The 27,211-nt window shown below is 39.0% G+C and overlaps 1 protein-coding gene across 10 annotated transcripts in view; it reads left to right on the top strand.

The window, feature by feature from the left end:
* DIP2C (DIP2 acetate--CoA ligase C (putative)) overlaps positions 1 to 27,211 on the top strand; it is a 306,943-nt gene that overhangs the window by 227,450 nt on the left and 52,282 nt on the right. For all 10 annotated transcript variants that reach the window (XM_085050313.1, XM_085050312.1, XM_085050309.1 and 7 more), the window contains 15 exons: positions 375 to 498; positions 1,291 to 1,400; positions 2,740 to 2,842; positions 3,194 to 3,258; positions 5,015 to 5,108; positions 5,240 to 5,359; positions 6,215 to 6,329; positions 10,145 to 10,284; positions 11,887 to 12,023; positions 14,174 to 14,382; positions 15,182 to 15,296; positions 19,622 to 19,823; positions 21,808 to 21,917; positions 22,823 to 22,903; positions 26,658 to 26,781. In XM_085050313.1, coding sequence (XP_084906439.1) covers positions 375 to 498; positions 1,291 to 1,400; positions 2,740 to 2,842; positions 3,194 to 3,258; positions 5,015 to 5,108; positions 5,240 to 5,359; positions 6,215 to 6,329; positions 10,145 to 10,284; positions 11,887 to 12,023; positions 14,174 to 14,382; positions 15,182 to 15,296; positions 19,622 to 19,823; positions 21,808 to 21,917; positions 22,823 to 22,903; positions 26,658 to 26,781 — 1,849 coding nt within the window. The remainder of the gene's footprint in view (positions 1 to 374; positions 499 to 1,290; positions 1,401 to 2,739; positions 2,843 to 3,193; positions 3,259 to 5,014; positions 5,109 to 5,239; positions 5,360 to 6,214; positions 6,330 to 10,144; positions 10,285 to 11,886; positions 12,024 to 14,173; positions 14,383 to 15,181; positions 15,297 to 19,621; positions 19,824 to 21,807; positions 21,918 to 22,822; positions 22,904 to 26,657; positions 26,782 to 27,211) is intronic.

The raw sequence follows: 27,211 nt of genomic DNA, 5'->3' as shown, positions 1-27,211 counted from the left end.
AGGACTTTGAATTTGCCTTTGGGGAACTTTATGAGGGCCCTGTGTGGCTGTTTCTCCAGGGATCGCTCTGGATGGAGTAACCCTGTCTCAGATCAGGCATTCCTCCCAGCCACTTGCCATTTCTGAAGAGATGCAAGGGCAGATGCCATCTGATGGCTTCCACTCTCTTCATGATTTATGTTGCTACAGACAAGAGGATATCTAGCTTGTGGAATTCCTCTGTCAATGTACAGATGAGTTTTGATAATCACATAAAAGGAAATCAACTTAAAGGAAAGAGACTGTTTTCCTCTCAAGATAATGTGCCCAAGGACAAAGATGATTTCAGCCTGTAATCACTTCTAATCAATTCTGTGTATTTTGTCATCTCTTAGGATGCAGGAAGTCAACAAATAGGCTTTTTGCTTGGAAGCTGTGGAGTTACTGTGGCCTTGACCAGCGATGCATGCCATAAAGGACTGCCTAAAAGCCCCACAGGGGAGATACCCCAGTTTAAAGGTAATCTAACTCTGGCTTATCATGGCTGTCATTTACTATAGCAACAGTCATTGTGCTTGTTTAGTCGCTGTAGGTGAGGGTCAGGCCTGTGGTGAAACACTTGCCACAGGAGCAGCTGTGGCTGCTGGGACACCTCTGTCCTGCTGGGACACCTCTGTCCTGCTGTGCCACTGCTGGGACAGTGCTGTCCTTGTGTGTCACTGCTGGGACAGTGCTGTCCTTGTGTGTCACTGCTGGGACATCTCTGTCCTGGTGTGTCACTGCTGGGACATTGCTGTCCTGCTGTGCCACTGGTAGGACACCGCTGTCCTGGTGTGTCACTGATGGCAGTGATGGCTGTGCTGGCCTCATGGATGGAGAGCAGCACCAGTGCTCCCAATGTAGCTCTCGAGTGGCTCAGCCAGGCTGCTGAGACCATCTGTGGCTGCAAAAATTAAACCAACAGACTTAGGGCTGTAGTAGATGAGAAGTATTCGTACAATTCACTCCTTTAGTGCAGTGGAGGGACAGTAACTTCTGACGAGGGAGTGGTAATGAAACTGTTTGGGTCAGTAACAGCTTGAACTGCCCACCCATTCCCTCAGGGGCTGCCTAAAATTGCCTGAACCTCAATAGCTGTGGTAAGAAAGCAGTTCTTCAAAATCTTTCCCATACTACACTGAGGTTCAGAGGAAGCAAAGTTTAAGTAAAGGTGACACAGACTTTTCAGGAATAAAACTCTGGCAGGGAAGGCTTTTGTCTAGTCTTATCCAGCAGAAACTTGACCAGAGCTGGCTTTTGTTTGTACCTCAGGCTGGCCAAAGCTGCTGTGGTTTGTCACAGAGTCGAAACACCTCTCCAAGCCACCTCGTGACTGGTTCCCACACATCAAGGATGCCAACAATGACACAGCTTACATTGAGGTGAGTTAATGAAGATGCATCTTCTCCTCGAATCATTACATATGGCACTTCTGGAGTAGGTAAACATCATTATTCATTCAGTAGTCACAGAAGCAAAGAACATCCTGGTTTAGCCTGTTAATAAGTAATGTTTTCTAATAAATTTGACCAATTCTGATTTCAGAAAAGTTAATGGAAGGTTAAATTCCATTTTGGGTGTTTCTAGCATTACCATTTCTATATGGCTGCTGCAGTATTATATTGCATTTGCCTTGACTGATCTTGGTTCTGTTCAGTGTGGGCTTGCCCACTAGCCTTGAGATGGATAGATGACAAGGCTACAGTGAAGCTTCAGTTCTCCTATCACAACCTTCAGACCCTTTGAAAAAGAACTTCTTGTTAAAATGCTTGCTTGTCTCTTACTGTTTTGTGAGTCACACTCCCCGCAGAAGAACAGCATCAGGAAGGGAAAGTTAGCAATGCTGTTGAATTTAGTTATCCTCCTTTTTTTTTCCCCATAATTTTATCCCTCTTCTGCTTAGACTCAAATGCCTTGAATTCAGTGGTGTTGGTATTGAATTTAAATGATTCTTCAAAAGGATTAAGTGCAAGTGAATGGACCAAAGGTGTTTCCTGTCTTTGTACAGTCAGGAAATTGGGCTAGAGAAGCAGAGATGTCTCCATTCTCAATCTTGCTGATTATCTTCATCATGGAGAAAGATAAATGTATAATTTATTAACTGCCACTGATAGTTCTCAGACTCTTGCATAAAGATACAAAAATTATTTCAATAATCACCAATGGCCTCCCACCTCTTTTCTGCTGCTTTCTCATGAGTCTCATATTCTTCTGATCAAAGAGCTTATGCTTTTCAGACTGTATACATATAGATTATTATCACAGCACCCAGCAAGGATTTTGCAGTCAGCTCTTATCACATGCCTTACAAGATGCAGGAGGGAGAAGCTCAGGTTTAATGGTTGGCCTATAAAATCTAACATGTAAACACTGAACAGACTGAACTAGGTTATTCTCTTCTAAATCTAGCCAGTCTATTAGTCATTGACATGATCAGAATTGTTAGAATTCTTTTTCCGTAATGCCTGTTTTCAAACAGCACATGGATTTCAGATATCAAGCCTAGGAAGCTTCAGTCAAAAGAGAAAGCCTATCTGAAAAAAAAATTGTCTTTTAACAAAGAAATGCCTCCGAAACTCCCCAGTGCTGCTGCCTTCTTAAAATAGAGTCATTAGATGTGTCCATCATTCACCTGCAGAGGAAACACTTTAAACATAGCTATTAAATAATGGAAATAGGGCAATTATTTCACATTGACTTTCCCTGCTTATTTCTTTCTAGTACAAAACATGTAAAGATGGAAGTGTGCTTGGGGTAACTGTGACAAGGATTGCACTGCTGACACACTGCCAAGCTCTGACCCAGGCATGTGGATACACAGAAGGTATGGAGTGGGCTCCCCTTGCATCAGCATTAAAATCAAGTGGAAATTGTAATTTATTTCTAATCAATCTCCTAGCTTACATTTTACACTGTTCACTGCCAAAGGCTTCTCGATTTAAAAGCCTGGTTTCTTTTCATTTGTTTCAGGAAATATGTACATGTTTAAAATATCTATAGGAGAGGTACAAATAATGTCCTAACCAATATAAATCCTGCAGTGGAGATTTACTTTGAAAGTTAACCTTTGAGGTCATCAGTCATGTTATACTGAAGCTTCCTTCCTTTGAGTGGGTTTGCCTTGGGTCAATGCCATGTTCTAAGAAATAAATTCCGCTTTGTTTTTGTTGGACAGCTGAAACAATTGTGAATGTACTAGATTTCAAGAAGGATGTTGGTTTATGGCATGGAATTCTTACAGTAAGTATATTTTTTTATTCTCTGTGAGTATTTGAAAATAAACTAACCTAATATGCTTATTGCTGTCACAAACTGGGATGTCCTGCAGTTTTCTCTAACACAATTTTTTCTGCTTTGAAAGCAAAATAAATGTGATTTAAATCATGAACTTCTCCTAAGTGCACTTACCCATGAGGAGCATGGTAAAGATGTCAGTGTATTTTTATGTATCATGTCAAGTACTGTGGTCCCATTCTTGCCATGTTATCTTACCAATGCATGATTTTGAGACCAAACTTTGTAGCAGAAACAATTCAAGTTAGTCCTTGCCTCTGTAAGGATATGATCCAAAGGCATAGTTCTGTTACTACTGACTAGCTTCCTTGTCAAAATGCCCACCAAAAGACCTTTTTGCTAATATTGAAGCATCCCCAATACTTTAAATTCCATTAATTTCCTACTTGCTGTTGGAATTGACATGGGAGAAAACTGACATATTTTTAAGGATTGCTTCTAAAGGTGCTGTTGCAATCAGTGACTGACAGAATGTTTACTATTCACTGATCATTTTAAGAACAGATGTCAAGTCTTGAAGGGTCATTGTTTGGTCATTGTTTTTCCCATGCACTGTTATACTATTCTTACTGTCAAAGTGCAGTAATAACATTTCTGAAGCAGAAATTGTTAGGCTTAACACCCATAAGTATCTCCTGTTAAATAACCATCTTTATCACTGATTGAAAGCAAGTGTCCAATAGAGCTTTTCTGTGCCTTCCTTCGCTATTAATCTTGTTCTGAACTTCATTTTTTTCAGTCCTTGCCTGTAAGTGCTTTTCCTGTACCTATGTTTGTGCCAGACTGAAAGGAGAACTATCTTTTGCAGTTCTCAAAGTGTTTAGATGACTAATCCACAGGGACACTTAACCTTTCTTAAACCTGGGTTTTCCAAAACAAATACTGTATTTAACCTGAGCTGCTGTGAGGGAAGGCGTGTTGCCCTCAGGAAATATTCCTAAATGGTAACAGAATTAAAGCAGCAGCTCATTTACAGGCTGTTTGTTTAACGCTGAGAAATCACTGATGCAGTTGATGGGCTCAGACTGAGAAATCAGCTTTGGGTTTGTCATTGGTTTCACTCAGCTGCTTTTTCTAAACTTCCTGGAACTTTTCATGACCTTGTTGAAAATACTGGAATTAGCTCACCCAGTGAGGGACTAAAACCTCCTTCATTTATTTTCTGTTAAAATAAATTGATCTCTGCTTAGTCTAGGACTTCAATTTCTTTGTCTACTGTCTTTTAAATAATTTGTGCCCCACTACAATTGTTAGCTTTTAGTCTTCCTAGAGAAGGATTTCTGCAGACAGATATCTTGCTGCTTTTGTTCTTTTCAGTACAGAGTTCATATATATGTCAGTTTATCAGGCTTAGGGATAATATTAACCTACATAGCAGACATGTAGACATTCTTCACCCAATGATATTTTTTATTTTTTCTATTTAGTGTGAACCTCTTCGAGGATGAATAGAAAGAAAATGTTTCTTTTTAGTACCACTTGAAAGTTATGATCTGATTAGTCTAAATCTTTAATCCTTAATTAAAGCTTGGGAAAATGGGTCTGTTTCATCTTAATGTAGGTAGCTAGATGGGAAAAGATGAATGCCAGCACTGACAATAAAATAAGCACAGAATGATTTGCATAGATGCCCCTGCCCATAACCCAGTATAAGTAATTACCACAATTTTTGTATAAAACATGTTTATCTTTTTGATTTCAGAGTGTCATGAACATGATGCATGTTATAAGTATTCCATACTCCTTAATGAAAGTGAATCCACTGTCATGGATACAAAAAGTCTGTCAATACAAAGGTAAGGCACAAGAATACACAAAAGTTTGCTCAGTTGTCAAAATCAAAATTTCAAATAGATAACACTAGATAACACTAAAAGCTGTCTAGCTTTTATATGGTGTGTTAGTAATTTTCTCATTGTTATTGCAGCAAAAGTTGCCTGTGTGAAGTCCAGGGACATGCACTGGGCGTTGGTGGCACATCGAGACCAGAGGGACATCAACCTCTCCTCGCTGAGGATGCTCATCGTGGCTGATGGTGCAAACCCATGTAAGCTCTGCTGCCCCAGGACAGGGCAGAACAGGAAGGGCTTTCTGTCTTGTGTTTAAAGTTTCAATCTTCAGCCATCTGACCTAAAATATTTGTAGATACAGAGTTTGTCTACAGCAAACTATGCGACATTTATGGAAAGAGTAACTAATTTGGGATGTTTTTCAAAGTGTATTTTGCTTTAGCTCATCCTGAAACAAACTTGATGTCCTATATAATGTAATTTGCAGTAAATCCAGTTTTGGTTAATATGACAGTCATGTATGAAGACTGAATCTATAAAAGCCTGAAGCAATGAAGACCTTAAGCTATAGAAAAGATCAGACTATTTGGTCTGAATGATGGTTCTCAGATGCAGAAGTAATAGAATTTTAGGGGAATACTTATGCTACCCTAGAGAAACTAGATCTAAAGTCTAAATCACTTCATGACAATTAACAGCATAAGCTGTTTCTCTGTATCATTTAAGATACCAGCATACAGGTGTTCTGCATGTTTGTAGTAGTTTCTTTTGAATTTCTGAGTTAAATCTTTAATTTCCCTTATCCTAAAAAAGAACACTGTAGTGAAATTGATACCGTAAATCTAGCAGTAATGGCTTTTCTATATAAGCATAATGAAAAGACTTCATGTTCAAAAATTAGTCTTTATTCCCTGTATGCATATACACAACTGCATATACATATATATATAATTGTAGCAGCTATGATAAATTTCCCAGTGGATATGGATCCTTTTAAAATTATTTCTCCTGAAAAACCTATATATTAAATAGCAAATTTGCTGTTTGAATAGCATCACTTCAGAAATCAAATTATTTTTCTCCTCTGATTGTTTTCTTTTCCTTTACCCCAGGGTCCATTTCTTCCTGTGATGCATTTCTCAATGTCTTCCAAAGTAAAGGTCTAAGGCAGGAGGTCATTTGTCCCTGTGCTAGTTCACCAGAAGCTCTCACTGTGGCTATTCGAAGGTATGTGTTACACCAGTGGAAATAGACCCAATGAATGTGGTAATTTGAAAAAAAAAAATTAGGTATGAATCAGCATATGTAACTTCTATATGATATGTACAGTTTGCAATTTGTTTATGTCCAAGGAGGACATACAAGAAGAATTTTTAGAGTAAAGATTTCACTTCAGAATGCTTTATGGTTCCCATTGCTGCAACTTTATCTAATTTTAAATTAAATAAATTGAAATGCAAAAGCAAAAGCTGTAAATAAAAGTGTAAAAAATGCCACTGTAAGCATAAAATAAATTAAAATGTGAGAATTAAGTGGAATTGCCATCGAGCAAAATCATATTTTTAAGTAGTCTGTTTAAAGAGAATTATTACATTCTACAGGTTGTTTTTGGCTGAGAGGCACTTTTTAACCATTCATAGACTCTCAGTAATCATCTGGAAATTCTCTTTAGTCTGAGGGATTTGTGCCTAGAAATAAAATAGATAAATTCTACTAAAACTGCTGAATGCTACTAAAACTGTTAAGCCTTATGTGTATAGAATCACAGGGTTGTTTAGGTTGGAAAAGATCTTTAAGACCTTTAAGATCACTGAATCCAACCATAAACCCAGCACTGCCAAGCCTTCTCTAAACTGTGTCTCTGAGTGGCACTTCCTCACGTCTCTTAAATACCCAGGGATGGTGTCTCAGCCTCTTCCCTTGGCAGCCTGTTCCAATGCTTCATGACCCTTTGGGTGAAGAAATGTTTCCTAATATCCAATCTAATCCTCCCCTGGCATAACTTGAGGCCATTTCCTCTTGTCTTGTTACTTGGGAGTAGAGACCCACCTGGCTACAGCCTCCTTTCTGGGAGTTGTAGGGAGTGATAAGGTCCCCTCTGAGCCTCCTTTTCTCCAGACTGAGTCTCCCCAGCACCCTCAGCCTCTCATAAGACTTTATCTCACAGCAGCATCCTGTCAGGAGTGCTGTAGCACACAGTAAATGGTGTAACTATTGTCTGTTTTGGCAGGGTTTTCCAAAAGTTGTACCTTGAACAGTAGGCACTTTGTTTTTAAGTTCATATTTCTGCTGCCAATTATAATTGTTTCACATGTTAGAACAAGCAGTATAAATGTGTAAAGCACTAAAATAGCATTAAGTAAAATACTTCCTGCCACAATTCTTAAATACGCTGTCCAAGTGAAATTTAACTAGATTTTCAATTAGCTTCTCAACAGAACATTGCAGGAAGAAGGACATGAGGCCAAGAGTGTGGTTGACTTTGAGCCACCTCATTATTAGTTCAAAACATCTGAAAGCAATCTATCAGGGACTTATCCTATCCAGGTTAGTTGTCTTTCTGTGAGCTACAGGATTTCACAGAGCCCTTTATTCATCTCCACCAGCCTGTTCTCAGCTTTATACAAGAAATACCAAGTGTCTTTCCTTGGGTGGGTTTCCCTGCCACAGGCTGTGCAGGTTTTTGCTCCCTTGGAGTGAGCTCTTGCTTGTAAGTTCAGAGAGGAGGTGAATGGGCAGCAGACATCCCTTGTGCTGAGCACTGAGCAGGTTTTTAATTTCCTGGGCTAGCCCTGGAAAATTTGCCCCAAATCACAGGTTATAAAGTGGGAGAACTTCATAATGCAATGGTTGGCGTTCCCTCTCTAGACTTAAACTCTGTGCCTGTAGCCCTCTGAAGCACTGGAAATTCATTCCCAAATTAACTCGCATTGAGAACTTACAAAAAACAATTATTAGCACATAACATTGTGGATAATTCAAAATAAAAAAAAAAGGGCATTTTTATCTTCAGTGCATCACTGTGTAATTACAGAGCAGTTCTTACTGCAGTGAACACGTATCTCCTTTTTTTTAAAGTCTGTTTAATGGTAGGATAATGCTAGCTGAACTTGGGAGATGTAGTATTTTTCATTTTGTTCAAGCCATCTCCACTGACAGTAAAGTCATTATCATGCAAGCTCCAAAGAGTTACTGCTGAAGTATGCATTAAAATGACTCCCTGCAGAGCAGAGAGCTCCCTGCTAATGCTCTGACTCTTTCAAAATCTATGGTATATTTTTATTGAACTTCCTACGAGGAAGAGTAACAAAACCAGTTCTCTGTTGAAATACCCTTATAATTTAGAAAAAGCCAGTCAGTAATAGACTAGAGGTACTTCAGCCTTAGAGCTGAATCACGAATCCTAATATTCAAAGGGATGTGTCATGCAAATAATTCATATCACTCCCCTTTGGTTTATTGCAGATTAGTCTGAACCCACTTGGCTAAGGGAATGCAAAAGTCTAAGGACAGGTTTTTTGCCATTTAAATGGCTGGCAAAAAGCAGTGGTCAAATAGATTGTATCTGTAAATGGTAGTAGGAGCTGCTCTCAAAATGCTTTGTGTGATAAATAGTGCAGGAAAATGGATGTGATGAAAGTCCAGATGGCCTCTACTCCTGGAAGCCTGTGGGAAGCTGTGTGTGTCTGCAGGAGACCTTTCTTCTCTCAACCAGCAAAATGTGTGTTTTGGGGAGCAGGGATGAGAGAAAGTTGATCAATAATGTCACTGAAAGTTCCTTTTACATGATGGGAGTGTTATTTATCACAGGTGCTTGTTTACTAGCACCATTTGTTATGCTCTAATGCATTTTCCAGCCTTCTCACATCCTTCTTTGTTGACAATGTCACTTGAGAAATATGGCTCGTAAAAAGTATTAATTAAAATTTATAGAGCCCATCAGGGCAAGGCTTACATGAGCAAGACTGGCTGAGACCCATCTAGTATTTCAAGCACAGTAGAGGAGAAATGTCATATCAAAGGACATTATCTGTTAAAAAATAGTTGTGTTGTGATGGAGTATTCAGGAAAAATGCAGAATCATGGACTAAATATTGACTGTTTTATCTATCCTGGAAAGAACTGGAGTCTGCTCTTCATGGGTGCATTATCTGAACTCAAATCAGCACCACCTCACCTTCCAGTCTTACATTTTAAAACACAGGACAGTGCAAGTGTTTCTCCAGACATGAAAAGCCCTGACATATTCCCCTGACTTGGTAACTTGCATATGTCAACACTCATTTGCTCAAGCCACGCTCTCTGTAGGTATAATTGTATCCACTGGTGCAGCAGGTGGTTTTATACTGAAACAAACTGACAGGCATCTTGTGCTGATGCTGTGGAATTTTACAGCATGTAGGAAATGAATCTGAGCAAACAGAGGCATTACAGAGAGGCTGCATCCACAACATTTTGACCATGACTGATGAAGGCGTAATTTGTTTTAATTTTCATATGATAAATTAGAATAGGAAGAATTCAATTATATGTACTAAAATGAAGATGGTAAAGTCCTTGCATCTTCCACAGATACTTGACAGTAAATCTATGCCAGGTTGCATTAAAATAGATAACATATAGAGAATGTATCAAGTTATTTACTGATCAGTTCCAAATATTTGGAGTGCAGTTTCCTTCCACATTATCTGCATCATCTTTCAGTATCTTAAAAATGACGTAAAAGGTCTTTACTTGGGTGGTGAACCAATCTTTATAAATTTACCTGAACATTAAATACAAGCTGGTTTAGGTGAATATTAGCTGTTACTTGCATCTCAGCAGCCCCATATATGGGGGTGGGCACTGAATGAGAGAGTTAACAGGTGTAATTAATCCAAAATTACTCAAAAACAGGATTTTATCAGGTCTAATTAGAGGGGAAAAGAAGGTGAAATTTTAAACTGTGAAACAGAGGAGTGTTTGAAATAGTAGTCCATTAAGCACAAGTAAATGTTTACACTTCCCTGCTGGTGCACTGATGCTCTCACCCATGTTTGCAGGCCAACAGATGACAGCAACCAGCCGCCAGGGAGAGGAGTTCTGTCCATGCATGGTCTCACTTATGGAGTGATTCGAGTGGACTCTGAAGAAAAGCTGTCTGTCCTGACTGTCCAGGATGTTGGCTTAGTGATGCCAGGAGGTAAGGAACTTGCTTTGAAACTGTTTAGGTTTTCATCAGTTTAGGTGATTGGCAGCAGAAAACCACAGGTGAGCATGATTTGCTGCCAGACTACAAGCTTTGGTATTATAAATGTGTCCTTGAAAACATTTTCGTCCAAAAACATTACCTTATAAAACTTAATTATTTGGAAATCCCAAGATTTCTTCTCTGCATTTACCTCAGTGTCTGTCTGTGGCTGCACTAGCAACATGAATAAATGACCTGCCACCACATCAGAACATCTGTTCTTTAACTGCGAGGTGTTGGTAGAGAAAATAAGGAAGCTGGAGTATTGTGGCTATAAATATCCATAAGTCTGATGGAGCTCATATAACCATAACCCAGATGGAGCTCAGTAGGGAAGGTTTTCATATCCTATGCTAAGGATCAACAAAATTGCTATCTGACAGCTTGCAGAAGGTTTCTCCAAAGGTCTTGTGCTATCACCCAGTTATTAGATAGAAGAGGTATGACTGCAAAGTTCATATTGACAAATTCAAAAACTTAAACCAGTGCTTCTAAAGAGGAAGATAATACTTTTCTTAAGATAGCTACATTTTAAATGAGATGCTGTAGATACTAGAAAAGGCTAATACTGTAGTTTTTCGTAAGAGAATGCTTGTTATGGACCAAAGCAATAAATAATGATGCATCTTACAAAATTTCAGTTGAACAACTTAAAATAAAAGAAGATACAATTGGTTGTTGTTTAATAGTTATCATCCAAGACATTATAATAGACGTGTCATCTTGCACTTTATACTATGTTCTGATAGTTTTAATGAAAATGCATGCTCTTGTTTTTCCTCTGAGTGAGAAAAAGATCATTCAAGATTCTGTACACTTGTACTTAAAAGATGTGTTGATTCCTTTCTACTTTCCCTTGATCACCATATCCTCTTTGCAACTACAGAATCTACCAATACTGTACTCCTGCTCCAGGGATTATAGCTAAAGCAGCATTCCTGATTCCTTTTCAAATGGTTGACATAAAATAGTGCTTCTTTCTCAGACCAGTGCTTTCTAATCCCTCCTGTTTAGCTGCTGTTGTCTCCGCAGGCCTGTAAGACCAGACAGAGGGAGTCTGAGCTCTGACAAATTCTCAGTAAAACAACCATACTGCTGGAATATCTTGAGCTTTCATATGGTGTTACTTGCTACTTTTTGAGGAGGATGTCCTGCTTGCCTGGCTGTGTAATAATTACTAAGGGCTCCATTAGGTTATTTACTTTTGCACTGACTGAGGCAAATCTGGTTTTCAGTATGCAAAGCTGGGAACACAATCACATTTCACAGCAATATTACAGATGAGCTGCCGTTTCAGAGAGCAAGGCAAATAGGTATTGTTATCAATGTAAAGACTGAGTTTACATAAAGATCTTTGCATTCTTTCTATAAATACTATTTATAATATAAAACCACTTTATAGTGTTGAACACCATAATGTTCAAGAAACTGATTGTTAGGCATTAGTCTACATATAATTAATTTATGTCAACCTCCACCATGATGTCTTCACCACAGCATTTATGTTATTCTGTGGTTCATTTTATAATATTTTTTTCTTTCTTCTCCCTCTAGCTATAATGTGTTCAGTGAAGCCAGATGGAATTCCTCAGCTCTGTAAAACTGATGAAATAGGAGAACTTTGTGTATGTGCTATTGCAACGGGTACATCATATTATGGACTCTCGGGCATGACCAAAAATACTTTTGAGGTAAGTTGACCAAAAATTGCTATATAAAACCCTTTCTAACTTTTTCTGTTTCAGGGTAATATTTGACATAAAGTATTGATAGTAACAATATAAGAGTAGCAGTGTTAATCAATGCTTGTGGCTTGGGACCTGTATTCTAGCCAGATAATCTGCACTGAAGCCCATTTCATTAAGTGCAATAGTAGATCTTTATGTGAGTTTAGTTTTGGCTCTGAAGAGCTTTTACTTCAATTTTCAAATAAGATACCAGGAGCTGAAAAAATCAGAAGCAAAGAAGTAAGAAAGACAAGTTCAAAAGGTAATATTGTACAAGTCTATGTGCAGAATTTGGTTATTGCAAACAGTAAGAAAGCTGCTGGGTATCTTTAGAAAGCAGTTTTCAACATTTCCATGGCACTTCCTGCATTAAAGGCTTGCAATTATACAGAATCCTGACAGATGTAGTCTTCAAGAGAGGTATCTGAAGAGCAAAGAAACCTTTTCCTGATTAGTCCCCACCTGCTTTTGTTTGAACTGCCTTACGCAAAAACCTTTTGGCTTTGTGGAATCTATTTTCTGACTCCAGTGCACACAGCTGTATTGATAGCTCTGTGGTACCTGCTCACTTGTCATTAACTTCTGCTGAAGACAGTGTGAAAGGATGAACAAATTGGAGAAAAAGTGAAAAAAAATTGATTTTTAAGCTACAATCCTTTTCTCGTTTAATATTTAAGGCAAAAATTAACACAAATACATTTAGATTTCCCTTAACAAATTCTCCATTATTACCACTTTTAATAGACTAATGTGATTAATATCTCCTGCAAAATGCAGAGCTGAATGTTGTAAACACTGCATATTATGTAATTAATGGAGACAAGTGGATATGACTCTACATCTACTGTTGAAGTCAGGAATCCTCCCATGCTGTTGTGATCAGAAATGTGTTGATAGCTGAGTTTTGTGCTGCAAGTACAATTGGCAATATCCAGTGTGAATGATAATCCTGGATTTTACATACTTCAGGGTAGAAAGGTGCTTTCATTTTGCAGTACTTGCCTTAGTTGTGAATGATATCATTCACAATTCTTAATTGTCAGCAGTTTAATAGCATATTTAGATTGATTTAGACTTATTCCTAATGCTAAGCTAATAAGCTGCCATTGAGTGAGCAGGACCACTCAATTTGAAAGTTAAGCATGTTCTTAAGAGCCCTCTCCAAATGGATCTCTATTCTGTTTTACTGTGGAATTCATGTTGCTGGTATTAGAGATTCAAGGAGTTTTTTGTTCCTGTAATGAATTATGGCTGAGGATGTACGAGCATTAAATCTGTTCAATAAGAGTCACCCATGGGCATCTGGCAGCAGAATCTGACCTTTCTTTTTAGATGAGCCTTCAAGAACACTATATAGCCATGGTCTTCCACTTGCCATTGTCTTTTTGCCTTTAGACTATTTAAGTTTAAAGAAATGACTGCAGGAAAGTGTGGCTCACATGCCAAAAGGATAACACTGTGCTAATTAGGATAGAGAAAGCTGTAGGAATCTATCTGTGGAAGTCATGTCTGTCTGATGTTCAGACATTTAGAGAGGTGCTGGACAGGGCTGTATTTTCACTTTCAAGCATGCTACAGAAGACATTATCAGTAGTATTCTGAGAAGTTAATTGATCTTAAATAAAAACGTGGTCAGCTGCAAGAGCCATTAATGTGTTGTACCTTAAAATAGCTTCACTTCTAGCCTGCCTCTTTCTTACACTGTGCTGGAAATGGGCATGAGGTACAGAAAAAAACCTCTACTGAAATGTTTATGAGTTAAGCTCTCAGTTAACCTGTACACAGCACCTCAGGTTGGCAGTTTGCTCAGTATGGGTTTTTATTTAATACTGTTGATGTTGATCTGTGTATTTTTTAAGGTCATAAATGATTAACAGAGTCACAGTTACAGAAAATCTGTATGGTAAACAGACTGGGATTGAATTTGCTGGAACTCAGGTACACACAGATGTAGGAGTTTCCTGACACTCCCTTTATGGTCAGTGAAGGATAAAGAGCATCACCAGTGACCTATTCACTTTGTTTCAGAATAGCCATCTGAGAGAAAATGCCTGAAATACTTTGCAGCCTGATCTCTGTGTACAGACCTGAACAGCTGTGTTTCTGTTTTGCAGGTGTTTCCTATGACAAGTTCTGGTGGCCCTATCACTGAATATCCTTTTATAAGGACTGGACTTCTAGGCTTTATAGGACCAGGTGGACTTGTCTTTGTTATTGGCAAAATGGATGGTTTGATGGTTGTCAGTGGAAGAAGGCATAATGCTGATGACATTGTGGCAACAGCACTGGCCGTGGAACCCATGAAATTCGTCTACAGGGGGAGGTTTGATCCTTTCTTTTCTTATATTATGTAGAAATCTTTATTTTGCTTAGCCGAAGTGTAAGTGATCCAGATATGTTCAGAAAGCAGTGCCTGATCTGCAGTGTGGTTTTCCTCCAGTTCTGTTCATAGTGCCTGAACCAGGAGACAGCTGAGGGAAGGCCAAGGCAGTGTTGAGGCAGACTTTGGATACCAAGGTCTTGAAACAGCGATCACTGAAATTTCCAGTTGAACAGCTGGTTAATTCTCAGGGGGTTGGCTCACCAGGGCCCTTTCTGTGTGAACTGAACATTTCCAATATGCCTAACACTGATGTTTTTGGACATGAAAATGGTTCCTTGTGTGACCTTCCTTATGTGCTGAAACTGAGCAGGAGACATCCAAAACTCCTGAAGAGCCTCATGCAGTACCATGTGCTCACACTCCATCACGTCAGACCTCTCACAAAATGATGCTGCAATTACTTTCCTCTAAGATGAGGCCAAAGAAGGTGCTTATGCTGGCTGTTACATAACAGCTTAACAACAACCTTGGTGTGACCCAAATGTAGTGCTTTTCTTATTCCAAGAATGTTCACTTCTCAATCCTGCTCTGACATTTTGCTTGTATATACATGACTGTAGAACAAAGCCTGCTGTTTCTGCTTCAGAATGTATCCAAAACTGGTCTTGTAGCTCTTTCCCCATAAACATAATAGTAATTGACACAGCAGGAGACTAAGCAATAAATTAAGAAGTCATAGTTGTAGAAGGCAGGTTTTTCCCTGTGTCCTGGCACTAAATACTCTTCTTTCCTTCTATAGAATAGCAGTGTTTTCTGTGAGCGTGCTGCACGATGAAAGGATAGTGATTGTTGCTGAGCAAAGGCCAGATTCCACAGAAGAAGACAGTTTTCAGTGGATGAGTAGAGTTCTCCAGGTAATGCTCTGTATGTACATTTGGAAGCTATTTTTGCTTGCTTTATACTCTTTTAGTTGATCTTTCAGACTCCTAAGGTAACTGACATTTGTCTTTGAGTAATTGTAAATCCTCTTTCAGTTGCACTTGCTCTTAATGAGCACAAAATGAGATTCTTCTGAATGACAGTTCCTATCTTGGCTGCACATACCCAGAGAGTGATCCTTTTCCTAATCAAAATGCTATAAGAAAACAGGAATGAATTGAAGTAAATAATAGCAAGGAGAGGGTAGCATATGGTTTATAAGGATATAGTCATTTCATTTCTTCAAAGGGGTAATGAATGAATGCATTATATACTCTTACTGTCAAAACCTACCAGTCTCTTACTAAACAGTTATAAGCACAGATACAGAGTTGGCCTCATCCAATTTTTTTTTAAATGTGTGGGAAAGAATTATGTGTTTCTAGTGTACTACTCTGACAGCTAAAATAAACTGAATGAAACATCACCTAAAAATGCCAATTTCCCTCCAGTGAAATGAAGGGAAGTGACTGATATGCTCACATCTAGGTATCTACAGTGATGTTATTTTCTCGGAGGGACACCTTTTGCAAGGAATCCCATTCCAGCCATCTGGTGAATCATGCAGGGCACTGTGATTATCCCACTTTGGTAGTGGTGTTCAGCAGTTTGACCAGAAGATTGAAAGCTACTGGATACTAAAGAATTCAGATCTTCTCAAAGCATTTGGAAGTTCAAATTGCAGCAATATCAATACCATACTGGGTTTTTTTTTCAACTCTTATGTCCCCACGTAAAAAATTAGATACTTTAGACAGAGTCATCTTCCATCTCCTCCATCTCTGTGGTTAAGCCAATTTACACTCAAAAGCAACAGATTTAATGGAGATGTAGTCAGATTAAGTCTGTTGCCACCTTGTGAAGTGGTCTCAACTCTGTCTACAGCTGGTCTCCTGCTACTTCTACTTCCTTTTCCTACCTTCCTTTCTGTCCTTCAGCAAGGACTCTTCTCAGTAAATATATTGCAAACATATTTTTTGCTTTACCCAAGTGTGAAAGAAGAAGATCCCACACAATTCAGAGATGTTTTTATTCATTATTGCATTGTACTGCATAAGAAAGGGAATCTATCTACTGTATCCTTCAAGAAACTGAACCAATAAGCTTTCATCCATCTGAAGACAGGCTTATCTTTATCTGCTCTCTTGATTTAAAAGACAGCTACATTTCATACAGTAAAAGGCATCTCATGTTCATAGTACATCTGAATTAATACCAAGGAAAGCTACAACCTCTAGCTTGCCATCACACAGAAAGCCTTTGAAACAGTTATTGGCACATAGAGCAGCTACTGTAGAAGAAAAGGCTTTGGATTGCCCATGCTTCAACAATTTTTGTCAAGTAGCAAGCTCCTGAAAGGGTTGAAACTTTGGACTTAACACTTGTCCTGTTTTGTCAGCTGAGCATCTTTGTGACTTTTACAGCAATGTCTTACACAATCATAGCCAGTGGAATTCTGCACTGAGAACTGCAGGACTCCTGTGTCCCAATACTCCTGCCAAGAGTCAGCCCTGTTATTCCGAGTCTGATCAAGTCCCAGCAGTGTCTGAGAATAGCAGGCCATGTATCAAAGTACACACATGTGTGGCTGCTTTCATCACCCACGTGTGAAGCCTGCAACTCTGGCATGCACCACTACGTGAACAAGAAGTTTCTGTTTCCACCACAGCTGAGAGCAGAGATGAAGGACAGAAGCCAGGAACATGTGGGATGTTCTGTGCCTCTTCCCAATCACAGTTCTAATGACAGATGTCAGGAAGTGGTAACCAGCTCATCTGCTAATGATGCACAACATAACAATATCACAGCCTGTGTCATGACTCTGAGTGAAGTCCATGATAACAAACTCTATCAAATTGCTACTTGATTCTGATGCTGTTTGTGAGAGTTGTCTGACACTCTGTGTGTGCTGCCCTGTGGCAGCCCTGCCCTGGACTGCCTGTTCCTGCTGTGCCTTGCTGTCCCTTCCCTGCAGTTGAGCTGTCTCGATTTGCAGAACATTTTTTCCAGTGGTTTGCACATATTCTGACTCTCCTGACCTGTCCTGTCCTTGGCAGGGAGCTGAAGGATGGTAGAGCTGCTATACCTATGGGATTATGCTGGACTGCATCTGTGAGCTTTAGCAGGGATGGTTGGGAGGGAGTGGTCAGGCTGGAGGTGGAGTTTCTTGAGAGCAGAAGGGTGAAGATCGCAGATCACACAACAGTTAATTCAGATAGATCCTAGATACTGATTTCCAGGCTGCTGCAGGCTGATCTAACCCTTCAGACATGGCTGTGGTTCTGTACTGGCAGACTGGATGTTAGTTTTACCAGTGTCAGGACCTGACAGGACTAGGTAAAGCCAGGAGATCTACTGCAGCACTGGAGAGTGTTTACCCAGAGAATTGTGTCAGAATGAGATGTTTTCTCAGCTCAAACATGGCAGTCTGGACTCTCCTCAAGTTTGGGTATATCTTGTCCATTTTCACAATGAAAGAGAGGGACAGAGATTTCAGATACTGTTTGTTTCTGGCTGGACAGAGTCATTTCAAAAACCAAGCCATCTCATCAAAAGGCCTAAATGCCAGCTGTATTCAAATTGACCGGTACTCTTCTCCCTCAAAATTTTAAGGCTCAGTTCACCAGGTCTCATCCTTGTGACAAAGTCATTCCCTGCCTCAGAAATGTGCCAAACTCAAAGGTGTGAAAGGTGGCAGATCTGAATGACACATAATGTGGCATTGTGCAGCAGATGTAGCTTTCAGAAACCATTCAGAAGTTACTGGAGAATCATTACACACACCCCTCATCCCACCCCAGCTGGGTATTGCTTTCCATTCACCACCTCTAGGAGCCACAGAGTTTTGTGTTTAAGTGGTTACTTGCCCTGTGATGGTTTTCCTTCAAGCTAGTGTCAGGTGAGGATGCCATGATTTAACACTGCTTTTCAGAACCTACAGATAACATTATGAGTAGTAGGTTATGATGATTTTTGCTAGAAACACAAGACGTTGTGGGTTGACTGCCATAAATATTTCACTCTTGCTGCTGATATTTCAAATGGTGTCTGTAGACCAGCAGCAAGGTCTTCCAATTCTGCTGTGAGAGCTACTTCTGCTAAAACTCCAATGTTTGTAAATGAGTCACCATTTTATTATTCTTTCTAATGAAATTTTGCAATTGAATCAATAAGAAATGGAGTAAACAGAAGCCAAAAGCAAAGCATTGCTTAGTCTGTAGAAGTAATCAGTAATTTATTGGCCAACACTTTAGTGCATACATAACTGTAAGGGATTATTTGATTCTCAGGGTATAGATTGTATCTTCAAGGCAGCACACATATCAATTCACTTTTCTCACAGTTTAAAATTAAAAAGCAAGATAAGTAAATTATATTTTTTAACATTTAATTAGTCATTAGAGATGCTATTTGTAAATTGTTTCTCAGTTTGCGTGACTGTCTGAAGTTGGTTTTCTAACAAACTTGCTGCAATTTTTGTTACCATTATAAGGAAAAGAACTCCTTCAAATTTGTATGGAATTAAAGTCTTGGTGCATGGATATTCATGTTTAATTCAATAAATTACATAGATACTGTAAGTTACAGGTTTTTTGAAAGTCATGCAGTTTAATTAACTTGTCAGGCAATGAACATGGTTGGTATAAGATTCAAAGATGCTTATTTTTCACGTTTTCATGCAACAGACTTTTTTTCCAAGTGGATAGTTTCATAGTTTTCTCTTATATTTTGCTATTCCTGCCTGAAAATCTTTTACACTGTGATCAGGGAATGAAACAGTTATTACCTTACAAAAAAATTTCACAGGCTACATACATCAGTGGGTATAGGGGTTATTTGAAATTTTTCCTTGCTCAGAAAGATGGACTGGATATTAAGTTATTAGGAATCCTTTTAACTTTACCTCTGAGAAGTGTGCAGCTTAAAATTAATTTCATATGGTGTGCCAGCCCATCTTTGTAATAAATCTCAGGATATCTGCTACTGATGTGTGCTTAGGAGGGATAACAAGGTAGCATTTGTGTGTATTTATCACCAGGTTTTTGGTTTCTTCTTTATCTGTTGGAATGAGAGTAATACATTTCCATCCACCTGTTCCCAGTGAAAAGAACCTCCTTATCACTGACATAGCTGAAGTGTCTTTCCATTGCCAGTTAATTATTAGGGATGTTAGATGCAGTAATTCAGAACAACACATGCTTATTAGAATGATGAAAAATTAGCCTTTCATTAAAATCTACTTCCTGTGTGGTTTTTTTAGGCAATTGACAGTATTCATCAAGTGGGAGTCTACTGCCTAGCACTTGTCCCAGCAAACACACTTCCCAAGACACCACTGGGAGGGATACACCTGTCAGAAACCAAGCAGCTCTTCCTGGAAGGATCTCTGCATCCCTGTAATGTGCTGATGTGTCCTCACACCTGTGTCACAAACCTGCCTAAACCTAGGCAAAAGCAACCAGGTAAGAGGAGTGAGGGCAAAGGGACTCTGATTTAGTGCCACGTGTCTGTGGTACTGTGATGGAGCAAAATCGGGGAATTGCTGATGCAGGTGAGAATCAGCCTGATCAGCTTTCCCCTTAAATATTCTCTGTGTGTCAAGGACATCACTGGTGTTGCCAGAAGCTGGAAGCACCTTCACAGAGAGTGCAAGGGAAAATGCTAATTCAATAAAGATGACATTTTTATCACTCTTCAAGGCACTGCTGAGACCACACCTGGAGTGCTTCGTAAATTCCTCTTCAGTTATATTTAAAGAGGATAGACTGAGACCAAAACAGAGAGAGATAAAATATTGGCTTATTTGAAGGCTGAGTTTGTAAACTAGAAACAGAGAGGAAGAGGACTGTTGACACTAAATGACAGTGTTGGAAGAGCAAATACTTAAAAAGTGGTCATGAATAAATTAAACCAAAGAATGAGGTGTTTAATCCCCCACTGAGTGGGGAGATTCTGTATTACTCTTACAGCAGGTATATTAGAGGGAAAAGCCTAACCAGTTTTAAGATAATTCTTCAGAAATTCTGCCACTTCATGAAGAATATTGGATGAAATAGAACAGCAAGACACTGTCTCAAAAGACCAAGAAAGCCCTTGTAGCCTGCTGTGGTCCAGTCACTGATTACTCATGCCCAATGAACAAGCAAATTTTAACAAATTTTGGCCTATGAATCCAATTGCAGATTTTTGTACACAGGTTAATTTCAAGGAGTTCTGGATGTGTAGCCTCAGGCTTAAGACTTAAATTCAGCTACATTAGACAAAGTGTTGGTTATTTTCCACTTTGAAAAACAGCTTGGAATTTGGAGTGGGTTTGCTCTCTGGATCTCAAATATTGAGTCTGTCCATCATGAATTCAGTGCAAGTTTGCCTAAACCATCATCTTTTTCAAAAACCTTTGGACAAATGTTTCAGCAATCAAAGCCATAATCTCAGTCTTTGGTTACTGGGAATGTGGTTAACAGTGACTTACACTACTCAAATGAAAGCAATGAGGCCTTTTACTGCAGTGCTCACCTCAGTATTTCCTTGTTGCTGCACTGCAAAGTGAATTAGAATCAATGGAGATAGTTACAGTTATGTCATGTATACATTCTGTATCACTATAGTAAAAGCAATGCCAGGAGCATAGAAACCAAACTGATAGTATCACATTCTCCCATTTTGTGTTGTTGTGACATACCCAGAGGGTATTGCTTTGATAATTTTAAAATAAAAATATAAAGTGATTGCTGAGGCAAAGCTTGGACATCATAGACCAGAAGCAAAGTCTGGTATCAATTGCAGTTGATCAGTAATCCATGCTGGAGAAGCAGAAAACAAATGCTAACATGAACTTTAATGATATTTGTGAGATAGGTATTTTCCCCTTATGGCAGCAACAAAACACGAGTGAAATGCACCTAATGGAGAAGTCACCTGTGACATCTTCTTTTCTTCTGAACTTGTTTCTCTTCACTCTGGATCTTATTCTAGAGGGCTTGCATATATTTTATCATATGCACCATCTACCTTCCTATTCCTTGTCACTTCATGTCTGTAGCTTTACAGAATTCCTAATACAGATGCACCTTAGCCTAGGGAACTGAAGAAGGAAATAGGAATGTTGTTCTTCTGGACTGAGGCACTTGAATGGATATGCCTGCAGTAAGAGCTAAATTTTCCAAAGATTCATCATATCAAGACAAGATGTGTCTCTGGCTGTGGAGAGCCCATGCTAAATGGGCTCTTCTGTTAGATATGTTTTGAGAGGATTAATCCAGTCCTGTGCATCTTCCAACCCCTTCTGGTCCACAGCCAAAGTTTGTATCAACAGAGATGTGCTCAAGGTTTGGTTTTGTGAAGTGCAGTGAGGAAAACATCATGAATTGCAAAAGAAAAAGTATGATTTTTCATCCACAAACAAAGGATTTTTATTGCCCTTGGCATATGTCTGCTTTATTCTAGAAATTGGCCCTGCCTCTGTGATGGTGGGGAACTTGGTCTCTGGAAAAAGAATTGCACAGGCCAGTGGTAGAGATTTGGGGCAAATAGAAGATAATGACCAGGCTAGAAAGGTAAGCTAAACTTTTCTGTTATGGTCTCTATTTAACATCATATAGTTAACTTTATATATATATATATACATATATATATACACACATATACATTATATATATACACACACACATATATATATATATGTATATATATATATATATGTGTGTGTGTGTATATATATATATATGAAATTACCATCATACAGTTAACATCAGGACACTTAGCAGTACAGAGATATGATGGATGATGATGATGATGATGATTATTATTAATGCAAAATTTGTTGATGGCTCCCTTTAATTAATGCATTTATTTAATGTTTCAGAACCTCCTTTACAGATAAATATGAAAAAGACATGAGGAGAGTTCACTGCATTTCATTTTTATGGATTTTTTAAAATAGGTTTAGATGGGACAACAGAACAAATGTGGTGGAAAGTGTTAATGGGGCTTCTACCAGAAATCACCCTCTATTATATAATTTTTACTAGTTCAAGTGGAATCCAGAGAATTTTGTTTACATGTAAGGTCCTGACCCTATTTGTTGTTATTTTAATCCTGGGAAATTAAGTTGAAATTTTGGGGCTTTACGTGAGTAATTAAATAAGTAACTTCTAAGCTGAATAAGTACTTATATATTTATCGTAAGAAAAAGAGAGGAAGATAAAGAATTAAATAGTGCTTAAATTCAGAGAGATCAGTAAGAACTATTTTATTGCTTTGGAAGTATATGCAGTAACATATCATAATCTCAGCAGTGGGTTCACATCCAGAGAGGCTGCTGCTGCCACTGAAAAGCACCTTGCTATAATGTGTGATGACAAGAGAATGAATTGCTGCTCATTGTTTCTGGGTGCTGTGAGCTGGGTTTTAAAGCCAGGAAGCTGTTCAGAGTGGTGACTGTCACTGTGCTGTGTTGCAGTTCCTGTTCCTGTCGGAGGTGCTGCAGTGGAGAGCTCAGACCACCCCTGACCATGTGCTCTACACTCTGCTCAACTGCAGGGTAAGAGGCTCAGCCGTGGCTCCCACAGCCTTGGGAAATCACCCTGGGATTTTGGCAGCACCTGCTCGTGCTGTGGCTGGATGTGACCTTTCTCTTCTTTTCCCACTAATACTCAGTTCTTACATTTAATGTTCACTGAGGCAGAAAGGAAAATAGAGAGAATAATCATTGCCAGTTGTCAAGATATAGATTGCTTTTGTATCAGACAGTGTGCCTTAAACATTTCTCATTTCTTTTTCCACCACATACATGTTATATATGAGCTGACACTGCAAAGCTGTTTCAGTGCTGTTGAATCTCTTTCAAATCTGTTCCTATGCTGAATAACAGTGTTAAATACTGTTCTCCATCCTGATTTCCAATTTGAAAAGCATAGGCTTGGCAAAACCAAAGCATTTTCCCTGAATAAAGCAGTGGCTGTTGTTTTTGAGATTGGACCGTCTGGGGGAGGTGTGAGAATGAGGAAAGGAGGTTAAGAGAATAAAAATGTATGTCCAGAATACAATCAGGTCTGCAGAGAAGCTCTAATAACTCTCTCTGCATAACCTACATGAGATGCCAGCCTGGCACAGCATTTCACTGCTTAGTAAAACTGAGTTAATGAATGTGACAAAGTATAGAACTTGGCTTTGCTAAGAGTAAAACTTCCTTATTTTCTGCAGTGTGACTTCTTTACTTCCTGGATGATTACAGATTACAGATGACAAACCAGTAATTCTCAAGACCAGAGAGAAAATTAAAGCCTGATTTCAAACCATTCCATCACAGTGCATCCACACATATCTGTCAGATCTGGGAAACACAGATCTGTGTGGGAGGGTCTCCAGGAGAGGGGAGGCCTGGAATAGTGCAATTCCCCTGGAGCAGTAGCTCATGTTGGCTCAGCCCAGGTGGTCTGTATGCAACCTGAACGGGTTCTTAAACCTCCAGTAATTTGTGAACCTCTGTGAAATCACCACTTACAGTATTTACAGAATGTGCTTCTCCATTTTACAGTGCTGGCACCAAGTTCAGTTTGAGGCTACCAGTAAGTCATTAAATAACTTTTGAAAAAATCAGATTAATAGATTAATAGTTAATATTATGTGAATATGTGAAACCTGACAGATAAATAGTGAAGTTGTAATGTGTTTTTTTGTGGCAAAGTAGAAATCTTGAGAAGCAATGTTGTTTATAAGTTCAATATTACACCATTAAAGTATTGCATTGTTGGATCCTGTGAGTTAGGAGCAAAGATGTTGTGGGAAAGAGTTGATATGTTCTGTCCCATCTCTTCCACACAGGCTGTTGCTTTTGAGCTTTAAATAAAGCCAAACTTCCCATGCTGGCAGAAGGGTTCAAACAGTGGGAAATAAAGACACAATGTGCAAAACAAGGATTAACAACACAAATTCTCATTCCATAGAAGTGAAAAATAGTTGGATTTTGAAATACAGTTTCTCTGTTACTCTCAGTGAATAGTATCTTATGAATTTTGTTTGAGAGAAGTAATGCTTTTAGGAGGGAATTAATATTTTATAGAAAGGGATGAGAGGTTTGGTGGGGTTTGCCCTAAGCAAGTTTTATTGCCCATCTTGAATTTTAGTTCTGATTTGTAACTTTTCCTATTTTGTCATCCTTGGACATTGTCTGTACATGTTGTTCTAAAACATTCAGGCATCCTGCAGTGGATGACTAATAAAAGTCCACTGAGATTAGTGTTTTCCTGTAACCCAAGCTTTGAGAATTTGAAATATTTCAAAATTCGTGCAGTACATTGTTTTTTGTGTGTGTCATGAAGGATTGCAACACCTTTACATTTCAGGATAGCTCATTAAAGGCCCAAAGGGAGTAGTTTCTGGTGCTTGCAAGTGATTCTTGTCCAACAACAGGATTCTCCTTCCCACACTTCATATAAACAATGACTTTCCACCAGTTCACAGGCAGCAAGTGCCAGAAGTCTTCAATATAAACAAGCTTTGCACAAATTCACATGATTTGCAGCAATTCCCTTTCTGTGTTGTTGGAACCCATGCTTCTGATGTGTGTGGGGATATAAAGGGTCTTTCTTCTCATAAATATGTAAGCAGGTAATTTCTTGAAAGAAAAATGGAGACTTTAAGTACATTGTGCTGACAGCTCAGCAGTGGCTGGACAGCCAGACCTCAGGTCACTTTGGTATACATACTGGACAGAAGGAAGTCATCTCTGGTCCAGCATCCATAGAGTTGCATATGTCTTTAGAGGAAGCTTTCTTAGTGAAATGACCTCCACATTGATCAAAAGACTGATTGAAATTGCTTGAAATTCAATTCTCTAAGTGTGGATTCTGAGGATGATGAAGAGCAATGCTGAGCCCTGACTTTGTCCGTTTTATTTTCATTTGGTTGGTGCTCTTTGTTGGCAGTTTGTACTGAAGTCTGTGAAAGCCAGGTGATCCTGGTAGCATGGCAGTGCTCACAGTGCTTCCCTTTGTCAATCTGCTCCTTCCTCTCTGAAGCCTGGTCAGAAAGTACTGCAGTGGTGTGTGGGGTGCTGGTGGATATGAAACCATCATCAGAACAAATGCTTATTATTCCTTGCCTTTGAAAAATAGAGTGAAAAGAACATTTCTTTAAAACAGTAGACCTCCTCTTGTATTAAGGATAGTGGTGTCAGTCATATATTTTATTGCATTACATTGCATTTTTGATGCACTGTTCTATTCCAGTGTGTATGTTCTACTTTAGTGTATGTGTATATATTTACATATACATATAGACACCTTACCCTTTTTCCCCCCAGTTTTCTCAGAATCACTTCCTTTTAAGTGAATTTAGTGCTTGTGGTAGGTGCCAGGTGTGTCATAGCAGTACTGGAGGCTGATTTCCCCTTTTTGCACAGAACAAGTGCATAAGCCAAGATGCAGCCCTTCCCTACTGCCCTGTCTCTTTCTCTCAGCTCAGACCTGACCAGCTCTAAATGCAAACAGTCTGTCCTGTACATTCATTTTTAGACTTTTGACATGTCTGCCTGCAGTGGCAGTGAATTTTGTGATACAGATGTATATATTTTTCTAAATGTGTATTTGTGTGTGTGCATATATTTAGAAGTGCAAGGACTGTAACACTCATTCAATTTAAAACACTGTGAGTGTTTGACAATTTTGGGTTTGCACTATTTGAAGTGCTTCAAAAATGTCATGCTGACCAGAGTTATTCATATTTAACAAATGCCTTTCTTCTCTCTTTCATTCATATGCAATATAAGTGCTTATCTTTTGTTCCAGACTAATTCTTTTCTCCGTCACAAAGTATTGTTTTCTCCTGTGTCTTTTGTCTCTTGTCTTTAAAGTATTTCTGCTGGGCCATTTGGCTCCACTCCAGAGAGCAGACAAGAAAATGCAATTTTCAGAATTGCTCTCCACAGATGCTCCAGTTTGCTGCAGAGACCATAAAGGCTCTTCCCTGGCTGAGGCAGGAATGCTGCCTGGGCAGCAAGGGAAGCACAGGTTACACGGGCAGGGTATTAGCACACTGCTGTACTGCCTTGGCTGGGGCAGGAACATGGTGAGGGCAGAAGGTACAGAGAAAGGAACAGTGAACATTCTTCTGCCTTATGAGCATCTTTTGTTCTTCCAATTCCAGTTTGGCCTAAGGCTGACTGTTTCCATATTTTAAGCTGATTGCATGACATATTGTGGCTGCTCCTCATCCTGTAACTTCTAAGGTGAAGAGGAAAACAGCTTCAGCACGTCACATTATCTTCTGTGACATTTATCTTTCTTCCTGTGCAGGGAACAATAGCCAACTCGCTCACATGTGTCCAGCTGCATAAACGAGCTGAGAAGATAGCTGTCATGCTGATGGAGAGGGGACATTTGCAGGATGGAGACCACGTGGCTTTGGTTTACCCACCAGGTAAAGAACTACTGTAGCAGCACCTTGGTACTCCTTGAAGTTCATCAAGATCCTTTAGAACAGTGCTGCATCAGGGCTGTTACCATGTAAAACATGTTAATTCTCAAAACACAAAGTATTTGCCTTGTGCACATTCCTTTGAATTTAGTCAAACATATTTAAAATAATCTCTCTTTCAGCATACAGATAGATATTTTTTCTTTGGGTTCAGATTAAGAATAACCTGTGTTTTTAATACCTGTCTCTTACGAGCAGTCAAATTTAATTACTGCTATTTTTTTTAGACGATTTTATGAGCATGCAGTTCCATCTGCTAAGTATTCTTAGGTTCACCTGTTCAATTCCCTCTTGGAAGTGCTCTGTTTCATGAGGGTAAAGCAACAATAACAAGGAAGTAATACATGGGTTTTTTTTAGAGTAGAAATTTGAT

This window comes from Lichenostomus cassidix, chromosome 2 (genome assembly GCF_008360975.1).
Source record: "Lichenostomus cassidix isolate B80296 chromosome 2, HeHo_3.0, whole genome shotgun sequence".
In the NCBI taxonomy this organism is placed as follows: domain Eukaryota; kingdom Metazoa; phylum Chordata; class Aves; order Passeriformes; family Meliphagidae; genus Lichenostomus; species Lichenostomus cassidix.
The sequence above is the reverse complement of the archived record's forward strand: the minus strand, read 5'-3'. Positions and strand labels throughout refer to the sequence as shown.